The 11,344-nt window shown below is 39.2% G+C and overlaps 2 protein-coding genes across 3 annotated transcripts in view; one reads left to right on the top strand and one right to left on the bottom strand.

The window, feature by feature from the left end:
- sftpba (surfactant protein Ba) overlaps positions 1-3,513 on the top strand; it is a 5,254-nt gene extending 1,741 nt beyond the window's left edge. For both annotated transcript variants that reach the window (XM_029444558.1, XM_029444559.1), the window contains exons 4-10: positions 1,210-1,338; positions 1,487-1,579; positions 1,689-1,769; positions 1,919-2,102; positions 2,843-2,901; positions 2,989-3,047; positions 3,126-3,513. In XM_029444558.1, the coding sequence (XP_029300418.1) occupies positions 1,210-1,338; positions 1,487-1,579; positions 1,689-1,769; positions 1,919-2,102; positions 2,843-2,901; positions 2,989-3,039 (597 nt within the window). In that variant the 3' untranslated portion in view covers positions 3,040-3,047; positions 3,126-3,513. The remainder of the gene's footprint in view (positions 1-1,209; positions 1,339-1,486; positions 1,580-1,688; positions 1,770-1,918; positions 2,103-2,842; positions 2,902-2,988; positions 3,048-3,125) is intronic.
- A 502-nt stretch (positions 3,514-4,015) lies between these two features.
- mat2aa (methionine adenosyltransferase 2Aa) lies at positions 4,016-11,239 on the bottom strand. The gene is given in 10 exon segments (XM_029444557.1): positions 4,016-6,502; positions 6,623-6,756; positions 7,218-7,400; positions 7,681-7,707; positions 7,709-7,900; positions 8,118-8,261; positions 8,399-8,511; positions 9,717-9,839; positions 9,953-10,030; positions 10,903-11,239. Coding segments are annotated over 10 exon segments (1,191 nt in total). The 5' UTR covers positions 10,997-11,239; the 3' UTR covers positions 4,016-6,399.
- Positions 11,240-11,344: the final 105 nt, after the last annotated feature.

The raw sequence follows: 11,344 nt of genomic DNA, 5'->3' as shown, positions 1-11,344 counted from the left end.
CTGGTATTATTATTGATATTGTTTATGTCCATATTCAAGTCAAGATTGGAATACACACTGTGCTTTCACAAAATAAATAAAAAAACTTTAAATTCAAAGTTAGTTAAATTCTTTTAAGGCCCTGTCACACATATCCGTATGGCAGAAACGTATGTTGGCGTATACGAAATATCAGCAATACGTTGATATAGATTAAGGGTAAGTTGTGATCGTTTGAAGGACGCAGACGATTCGCCGAACACGCCAGCCATACGGCCCTGTCACACAGCTCCGTATGGCAGAAACATATAAAAAATAGCCCAAAATTTGCGAATTCTGCGGATATGTGTGACAGGACCTTTATCAGTTGAAGCACATGCTTCACATTCATAGATGCAAATCATTTGCATTCAGTGAAATTCAAAGCACATACAATAAAGTAAAGGTCCCCTTTTTTTGTGCAGAGCCACTTCCTATTTTCTATTTCAACAGACAGTTGAATTGAAATGTCACAATTATTTTTGTTTCTCACCTGACCTCAAAGATCCTCTTTCCTCTGAACGCAATCTGGTCTGTGGGCAGTTCCTCCAGTACAAAGAGAGAAAACTTCAAGAATTGGAAATAAAGATTTAATAAACAATTGCCTCAGTTCAATGATTATATATATATATATATATACCAAGTATAATATAATATATATTAAGTAAAAGTACAAAAGTATCAGCATCAAAACATACTTAAAGTACAAAAGGCAAAAGTACTCATTCTGCACAAAGGCTCATTTAAGCAGAATATATATAAAATGATTGAATGATCATTATTGATGCATTAATGGGTTCATTACTTTAATGTTGCAGCAGATAAAGGATGAGCCTTTTCTTTTACAATTTATACTGCTGGATAGCTTGTGAATTTTACCAAGGGATCAATATTTATTTGTTATCTTAACCTATAATAATAATAATAATAATACATAATAAATGCATGTTTATTATATTTTGTATTATGAATCTGACTCTTTAAAGTAACATAAACCATCAGAATATTTGCCACTGAATTGTGGAGTAGATGTATAAAGTGTCAGGAAATGGAAATACTCAGGTAATGTACATCAAAGTTGTACTCAAGTGCAGAACTGTACTTAGTTAATGTCCACCACTGGCCATAATAGGCCTATGTCCTGAGAACGAGGGTTAAAGACCATACACCTGATTTAGCACTATATTTCAGAAAAAGATGATGGATGGCATTGAAAGTCTGTGTGACCTCCTGCCTGGGCCTGCTAGTACTGCCAAACTCTGCAAAGACGAGGTGGAGAAGATGTTTCCAGTGATCATCAGCTTCATTGCTGGTGGTGTGGTAAGTAGCCTATTGGTTTAATTGTCTGGATAAAGTTTCCTAGAATAATATCAGGAGTAAAACAGTGAGAGTGTGTTCTGTAGACTTTGCCGTCATGTTTCTGATGCTGAAGTTAGGTCTATTTTCTTTCACATCTTTTTTTCTGTAGAAACCAGCGGAGCTATGCAAAATCATTGGTCTCTGTGCCGCCCGTGACAACCAAGAGAAGATGCTCAGCTATTTTGTCAAGGAGGCCCTTCAGGTAGCTGTGACAAGTACAAATGTCAGTAATGTGCAAGTTAGAGGGACACATTAGAAAATAATAACATATGTGGACCGGCTTTTCTTCCTCTGCTGTTTGTTTCAATCAGGTGCAGCCCAAAGCAACATGTTCCTTCTGCCTTTTTCTCATCAAGACTTTGGAGGACTTGCTCCCTAAAGAAAGGACTGAGGTGAGTCACGTTCATGCAGTGAAGGAACATATATGCACATGCCAAAATACAATATCTCTTTGTCCTGCACACCCACTCAAAAATGTAAGTAGACACCTGAATGCCTTCATGCAGCACTGAAGACTTTTGTGCGTCTATTACATTTGCAGGATGCTGTGATCAAGCTGCTGAAGGAGATTTGTCATATTTTGCCAGCCTCCTACAGAGATCAGTGCCAGGCCACCATTGGCAAGTTTAGCAAGACGGTGCTGGAGGCAATCGTGGGCTACGCCACCCCTCAGCACGTCTGTGTTCTCCTCCAAATGTGCAATGGGCAGGAGGCTCCTCTTGTCGGTCAGTCTGACTCTCCTTCAGTGATGTGTGCAGGGCTTCATCTTCAAGCTGATTTCAACTTGTCATGTCAGGAAAATCACAGGTGTAACTAATAACATTAAAGATTGCCCTGTTAAATGTTTAATATGATCAACAACAAAAAAAAGATGGAGTTTTGTAGAGTCAGGAAGTAGCGTAGGGTCATAGGAGTTGTTAGCTTTTCCCGGATAGGATTACTTGTTGAGGAGGTTTTAAACAGGAGCCAAATTATCTGCAGGTCTCAAAACACACCTGGTAAACACCGATTGAAGCATTTTGCTCAAAAAAGGGGATACGACGCCATAACAGGGGACCAAATTAAACTTTGATCAAAATAACAGATTTCTCTGGGTTTAAAAATTGTTGGAAACATTTGGGATAATGCAAGTACATAACCCAACATATATAAAACATAAGTTTAGTCGTTTTTAGACTTGGTAATTTGGAAATGTTATATTATACCTTAAGGTTATCCCAGTAGTCAACCATGCCAGTGGGCAAGCAGGAACAACTCGAAGGCCCCCGAATTTATTCACCTGAATGCATCGGTCACTAGTGTTAGTTACACCTGTTTGACAACTGAAAATAGCCATTGTGAAATAAGTTATTTTCAATTTACACTTGTATAAAACTGACGGATGATTCAACTATTAAAGTTAATGTATTTTCTGTCTATCAACAAATCAATTATGATTCAAACGACACATTTTTCTCTCCCTCAGACCCATGCACTTTGACAACCTACAGGTGCAGAGACATGAAGACTGCCCTCAAATGTGAAGTAAGTAAAAGACTTGCAAGTTGTAAACCTGTTTAGCTTCTGAATGCAAAGTAGTGATCACATTTGCATTTTGTCTACTCCATGCAGACTGTGTTTTACTGTCAGAAATTTGCCTGGAAGCCTTACTACGCACTTTAAATGTTAAGGTAAGTGGAATTTAATAAGAATTTAAATCCGAGAAACACACAAGGGAAAATAAAATCACTCCAAATTTCTCTTTTCAGAGTGGGACTAATCTCCGTGGCCCCATGGACGACCCAGATCTTTCAACCGCAAACTGCAAATATTTCTCTTACCGCTCGACACCTGAGGAATTTCAGACACCGATTAGATATCTTTTTTTCAGCACGATTTTTAATCATATAATTTTAAAATTTTGTGAAAACCAGGACTTAGTTTGCTAAAATACCATGGATCAAAGAGTTATTTGGCACTTAGTAGTAAAATAAATATGAAAGCTCACAAATATTCTGTATACTTGATAATTGATTTTTGTACTTACCGCTATTCTATATATAAACTTTAAATGGCTTACTCTGCTTTCAAGTTTCTTCTTGTCATCTGTCAGAAGCTCTCCGGAGAATTATCCGAATAAACTCCATTTAATAAACATCACTGGATCGGTCTTCTCTTCTGCCATTAAACAAGCATTTAAACATGTTCAGATATATGTAATGTACAGTATATGAATTTGTTAAACACTATTCACATCAGCAACTCCTTTCACAGGTCTTAATCCAAAACCTGGTGATAGTTAAAGTCCATCTCTAATGGTAATAGTTTCTAAACCTGAACTTTAGTATTGGAGTTTCAAAGTGAAGTGAATGTTTTAAAAAACAAGAAGTCTATTACTATGAAAGCCGGATTAGAAACTTCTTATGGTCAATGAACTTGTATTCTTCCAGAGGAAGTGATTTTCTTTACAGCCTCTTTATACTTCATGTTTTACCACTTTTATTTCCATCTACAATATTCTGTAATTTGTTGTTGTAAGTTCAATTTAACACGTTATTAAAGGGTCATAACATTGAGTAAGGTTGGATTCAGAGTACAGTGTGACTTTAACATGGAATCCCATGACTTTGCTTTAAGATACAAAATGAATAGCCAAAAGCACAGCCAATGCGCACAAGGGGAGAGTGCAGTTTATTTTTAAAGGGTTTGAAAGAGGAACTCAACAAATCAGACTCGTCAGTATGAATTATTGAAGAGGGAGATTTTGCCACGTCAAGGTAGAAACTGGGGGCGGATTCAAAAAGGTAAGGAGTAGGATGTTTAGGGGCAGGGGATAAGGGCATTGCAGAAAATGAGAAAAGGCACTTTAACACATTCAGCAACTACACTGACAGATTAACTTCTAATATTAAAATGGATATATTACTCAACACCCCCCACAGCAGACCACGTAAACAGGATGGTTTCTCTGTACAACACCAACCAATCATTTGTCTCGTCTGTGGATGAGCTAGAGGATGCAAACTTTGTTAAAATAAATCTTTGGTTGAGTCCTTTCACTGGATTATCACTCAGACTAATCTAAAATGCTCTGACCACCTTTGTATGGCTCCTATCTGATGTACAGTGCACTCAAAGAACCACAAGATGGTGCCAGAGGAGCCAAACTAAATTTCAGTATTATAAATGACACAGTGCCACCTGGCTACATAATGAGGAATTGTTATACACACCAACTGCGCACACAGCTCAGACAAAATACCAACTGTGTTGATTTTAAAGCTGAATACAACCTGACCTCAGGCTTACAGCAGGCTTAGCCTTAATAACTATATTGTGAGGATACACATCCTGGAGCAAGTCAATGAGAAGGGCAACTGGGGGATCATTCGAAGGCATTTACTGTGTGTTCATGTCATCTTTGGGATCAAATCTGTCCAGGGTCCCTGCCACACATCTGGTCTCACTTTATCTGCATTTCCTCACTAAATTCTCATGAAAAGAACAAGGAGAGGGGCGACCTTGACAAACCCCGATTGTCTCAAAAACCAGACTTGTGCCACCCGTAACTCATGGGGGTTTAGAGTTAGAATGTTTTTTAAAAACAAATAAATAAATAAATAAATAAAAATAAAAACTTCGGCTGCAAGCTAAACATTCATTTTAGAACTACTCTACTGTAAATACAACATTGAAAATAGACACCTTTTCCACTTTTGGTAACTCTAAGAACCAATGTGCTGTGCAATTCCAGTGGAATATTCAAAATCCACAAACATAACATCAACATATTCTGATCCCATGTCCTCATGTGTACAAAACTAACTGCTGAGAAGACGAGAGCAGCAATACCATGTCTTACATTCACTTTGCCGACTGCGTTTGTGGCTGTACTCTTCATGTTCCCCCTTGCCAATTCACCTTTCACATTGTGAGCAGGTGAGACTGAAGGTGTCAAGGACCCTAATCATGTGCAATTGAGGGGAAAACAGAATTTAGATACAAAAACTTGTGGCACACATTACTCAGTTGCCCTTCCTTAGTGGTCAAAGTGGTCAAATGCCATTCAATAACTTATTTTAAGCACACTGTTGCCATGGGATAAAGGCAGTCCCTGCCCCGAGGCAACTGAGGTGGGTTTCTCTGTAGCTACACCCAGAGTCAGTCTCCAGCAGGGTGAGTACTGTACTATGCCTTTATGTTGGTCAGAAAACACATTTGACGCACTTAACATCATTTGGAACATTCACATGATATTTAAACCAAAAAATTTAAATTACAAAAAAAGGGAGTGATGTCATGGTGCAGTCCAACATAACCACAAGGTCCATTAGCAGCTTCTGACTTCTCTGTAATACGTCAGAAAGGAAATGGCCTGAAGGGACAGCACACCCGACAAGTGTTGGACTCCATTTGTGCCTTCAAAATTTTAAAAATAGATAAAAGTTTTTGCGATGCTAAACTGCCATTTACCAAACCCAGTTAGGTGAAATGACATTTTGCCATAAAAGAAATAAAGCAAGAGAGGATCCCAACCACTGATCACTTCTATGACTAAACTGCAGTGAGATTATCATATTAAAAGCTGAGTAATACCAGAAATGTCATGCGAAACACAATCAACTGGTAAATACCCATATGGTAGTTTTGGAAATCTGCTATAAATACAGTATTAATACATACTGCAGAGATTAAGTTAAGCTACTCTTTAGCAGTGTCAGGAAGTAGATGGCCATTAATCATACAAAAAAAATGATGTTAGCTGCCAGAATAAAGATGAATAAAAGCTGGCAGCAATGCTCAAATCTGTAAACAATTTATCCAACATGCTTGGTCAACTTTATATCTGCAATTTAAATACTATTGTTGAGAGATGTGTTTAATACTAACAGGTAGAGAAAATGGAATCTTATTATGATGAAGAGGCTGGGGGTGATGTGGCTGTGTGTGCGAGGAGGAAGAGGGGGTGGGAGGGGAGTGGACGGGCACACAGGTTTATCTGTAGTACACCTAATGGCCCGCTTGGAGATTAAAGGAGGGGGTTCAGAATTTCAGCATCTTGGGCACCTCCCATGAAAAGACATCACGACCAAAGTGCCCATAAGCTGCTGTGCGCTGGTAGATCGGTCTCTTCAGGTCAAGATCCCTGAGACAGAAATAAAATAATACATTTAAAGAAAACCTGAAGTATGTGTAAAATATGTTTAGTGGGGATTTTAACTGCACATTTGTCAGCTAAAATCTGAAATTAGACACCACAGGATACCTCACGATAACTCCTGGACGGAGATCAAAGTTCTTCTTCACAATTTCCAGCAGCTCCTTCTCGCTCTTCTGGGAGGTCCCGTAGTGGAAGATGGAGATGGAGAGTGGATGGGCAATTCCAATAGCATAGGATACCTAAACCAGAGGCAAACGTTGAGGCAGGAGAGACATTTTAAAAACTAGAAATCACTCAGCATATACTGCGGCAAGATTTTTTATTATTTGCATCTAAAAAAGAGAAAATATTAACAGGAACTAAGTGAAAAATAATGTGAAAAAAAGTTATCTGCAAGTTTTACCATTCCTACACGTCAGTACGGCAACAACTACATAATAGCTTATAAATCAGCAAATATGGCTACCGTAAGTAACAAGAGACGTCAGTGCAGAAAAGCAAAAGATGCGTTTCAGCTCATGGAATTGATTTCGTAGTTTGTCCACGTTGTAACTGTAAAAATAATTATATTGCTTAACAACCCAATCGTGTTTATGTCGTGTTGTGTGTTAATATAAAAAAAAAAAAAAATGTATGACCAAATTATTGTTATTTGATACAGTCATATATAGATTTGGGGCAAGGGATCACTTTAACTCACCTGGACCAACACACGCCTGCAGAGCCCAGCTTTCACCAGAGATTTGGCCACCCAGCGGGCAGCATAGGCAGCAGAGCGATCTACTTTTGTGTAGTCCTTCCCAGAAAAGGCTCCGCCTCCGTGGGCACCCCAACCGCCGTAAGTATCGACAATGATCTTACGACCCGTAAGACCAGCATCACCCTGCGGGAAGAAACGCAGGACTTTGAGGTTTATGTATGACTTTGACACTTTTTTTCTTGTGGGATTGTAGCATAAAAGGTGTGAATCCAATGTTTTTGTCTGGCAGGGTGGTCGCAGAGCTCTGAAAAAGACGCTGGGTGGATTGCTTTCTTTAATTAGGAACAAATATTTTAAAAAACGCTGCTGCTAAAAATAAAACGCTATAACAACATGCGTTCACTGAAATCCAAATTCCTGCCGAACTAAAGAGCTACAGAGTATAAAGATGTTCTTGTCTCACCTGCGGGCCTCCGATGACAAAGCGTCCCACTGGGCTGCAGGTGGTATACAGTTTCATCGTCGAGGTAGCCACTGGGAACCACCGCTTTCACCACCTGTTCCTTCAGACATCGGCACATCTCGTCCAAACTTATAGCCTCATCGTGCTGCACAGACACCACAACGGTGTGGACACGCAACGGCACCATGGCGCCTCGATCCCGTCTGTACTGAACAGTCACCTGAGGGGAAAAACAAACAAGCAAGGAAGAAGATAAGATAATAATACATTTATTTGCAGATTACATTTTGTATTATTAATCTGAATCAAAATTTAAGATGAAAAAACGTGCAAGCAGGCTGAAATTGAACCGTGCTGTTCTGTCTGGAGATGCGGTGAGTTAAACCAAGTAAGAGTAGAAGAGCATTAAGTAAGGAAAAACTCATTCTTTGTCCTACCTGAGTTTTGGAATCGGGTCGGAGCCACGGCAGCGCTCCATTTCGGCGCAAATCAGCCATCTTGGCATTGAGCTTGTGAGCCAGGACAATAGTGAGGGGCATGCACTCCTCAGTCTCATCAGTGGCATATCCAAACATCAGACCCTGCGAGAGGTGCAGTCACAAATCACAGCATAAATGGAGGTAAAAAATGGCATCACAAACTTCGTTACCACCATATTTTTGGCCACAGTTACCCAACTGTGGATCAAACACAAACATAAATCTATGAACCCTCCAACCTGGTCACCGGCTCCTACATCCTCTTCTTTTCGATCCAGGTGAACTCCCTGAGCAATGTCGGGGGACTGCTGCTCCAAAGCCACCAGCACATTGCAGGTTTTATAGTCAAAGCCTGTAGAAAAAAAAACAAGTGAGCCTCAGTCTCCCTCAGATATGCACTTTAATTAAAAAAATGTCAGAGGCTATACTTTTTCACTTTATTTACTTATTAAATATAGTCAATAAATAATTGATCATGTTTTATTATAGGTTAAGATAAAAAAAATATATATATATATAAAAAATGTGTAACATTCAATTATAATCAATATGAGTGTGAGAATACAGCCTCTGTAAACATCTAGGAGAAGGCCTGGATAATAGCATTAGGGAGGATGAGAGAGAAGAGTGAGTTTCTCAATTTAAGCTCATAAAGAAAGTAGATTTATGAGACCCTTAGTATATTGAGGATGAGATAAGAAGGCCAGGCGCCTGCTAAAATGACAGGACTAACTTCAACTAGAGAAAAAACCCAGAGACACAAGTTTAAAAGGACAGGACAGGCAAATTCCAGGTGATGAGTCAAAGGGCGTAATCCAGACTGTCAGGTTGATTTACCGGACTCGACACACACTTTGCAACCTTTTAGCCTTCAACCTTGGTTTTGTATGTGCATTTGGGTATAAGAGGGGGTTGAAGCAGTCCAGGGGTCAGTGCATCTCCGGGGATGTTCTCAGAGTTTGATTTTTGTACTTGTACATGAGATTAAACTCTATTGTATCTGACTTTGAACTTCTCCAGTGATCTTCTTTTTTCTGACAAGTATTACGTTAAAAAGACTGAGTTAGACTAGATTTACAACAGTTTAAATAAGTCAAAACTGGCCCGGAGGACAGATTTTATCCACGATAGTATGCAAAGCAGAATGAAAAAGAAACTTTTACTTTTGGTACTTTTATACATTTTGATGCTAATACTTTTACTTAAGTAACATTTTTAAATTAAGACTTTGGAAATCAGGACTTTTCTTGTAACATAGTATTTTTACACTATAGTATTGCTACTCTGCTTAAGTAAAAGATCTGAGTAGTTTGTCCACTACTGATTATTAATCACAATGTTTTATAAAGCAATGTGGGATAATTTGAGTTGACTATATGGTTTAATTCTCATTAGATATTATACAAATATTGCTAATACTTCAATACTAATAAAAACCTTTGGATGATTTGATACAATCCTGTGTGTAAATCCTAATAATCACTCACACAAACTTGAATAACTGCTGAAGTTTGTACTTAACAAAAAAGCTTAAACTGCATGAGTCTCAAACTGTACCTTTGGAGGAATCGTCGTAGCCTATGTGTTTGATTGTTTCCCTGACAATCTTCTGGTAGTCAACGTTGGCCCTAGAGGTGATCTCCCCAGCCAGCAGGATCATCCCCGTCTTAGCAACAGTCTCTGAGGACACAAAGACATGCAGTGTGAGGGACGAGAGTAAGACTAAGTATATCAGATCATTAAGAACAAGGAGGTGAAGGTGGTCATAGGCAACACAGTTTTTGCTTTCTTACCACATGCTACTTTGGCATCAGGGTCTTGTCTGAGGTGTGCGTCCAACACGGCATCACTGATTTGGTCACAAATCTTATCTGTGGAATAACACGAAGATATTCAGTTTGATATGATATAAAACAGGGGAAAGCATTTGAGATGCTGAAAATATTCGGCCATTTTTGCATGAAAAATTACGATTAATCGATTATTTTTCTGTCAATGGACTCATCGTTGTAGCTCTACACTGACTATTTGCATGTTCCCAAATGCAATGAAGGCTTCATAAATCTGAAACAGTGTCCTAAGGATTGTCTGGCTTCTCTGTTATAATCTAGTCCAGTATAATATAGTGTTTGAAGGAGACCTTGTTCAATGTAGTCTTAGTTTTGGGAAAACAGCAGTAAAATCACCTTTTTTGTATTTTCACAAATAGATTATAGGTTTGACAACTTTGAAAGTGTGTTTCAGACAGCATTAAGGCTTTACACAACACTTCTAACACGCTTTCACAACGATAAGCAGGGGCAAAGGATCGGTCGTTTTGCAATTTAAGTTAAGTTTCCTCTTAACTGCAGAACCAGAAGCTACGAATCTGAAGCTAACTTCAGCGTCGTGTTAGCTTAACAGTTGCCGTGTTGTTAGCATGCAGCTGCGACGGTCCAACTTATCTTTTAAAAGAAAAGTGAACATTACCCCAGCATGTAAATAGTCTGTAGCTATTTATTCTCTGAATTACATGTAGCTTGGACACTTTGGACCCACTTTTTAACTGTGTCGACAGGTTGTAGAGAGAGGATGCGCAGGGTACTTATTTGACAGCTGACACACAACAACACGCTGAGCTACGTTAACAGCAACATGCAATGTGACCTTGTTTGAGAGGCTAACAGAGTGCTATCAGGCTAATTATCAAATAAGAGGAGACACTACCTCCTAGACAGGCTGTTGACACTAATTAAAAACTTACCGGGGTGTCCCTCTCCGACTGATTCAGAGGTGAAGAGGAAGCAGTCTTCATCAATGAACGAGTTGTTATGGAAACCGTTCTGATGGCCGTTCATTTTAGCCAATACACACGCGGTAAGCTAACAAGCTAGCCGTTCAGATAGCACAGTTTTAGTGGAGTCGGCCACGTTTTTACAGCTTTTACCTGGGTCTGCTGCTCTAACACTCAAAGTGACCACGCTACTTCAAGTATAGGCTCACCAGGGTGGCGTGCAGAGTGGATCAGACAGTTGCCTAAACAACTTATTCAGACACTTCTTGTCATTTCTCTGCAGCCAATGTTGTTGTTGAGCACAGACCATGTGGTGCATATGGGCGTGCTCAAACTTAATTAAGTAACACAGTCCCTGGGGGATAAATAACTTCAGGCAGACGGTTAAGCACATTTGCTACAGGCGACCACC

This window comes from Cottoperca gobio, chromosome 12, assembly GCF_900634415.1.
Source record: "Cottoperca gobio chromosome 12, fCotGob3.1, whole genome shotgun sequence".
In the NCBI taxonomy this organism is placed as follows: Eukaryota; Metazoa; Chordata; class Actinopteri; order Perciformes; family Bovichtidae; genus Cottoperca; species Cottoperca gobio.
Note: the sequence above shows the minus strand (reverse complement) of the source record. Positions and strands in the feature narration are given on the sequence as shown.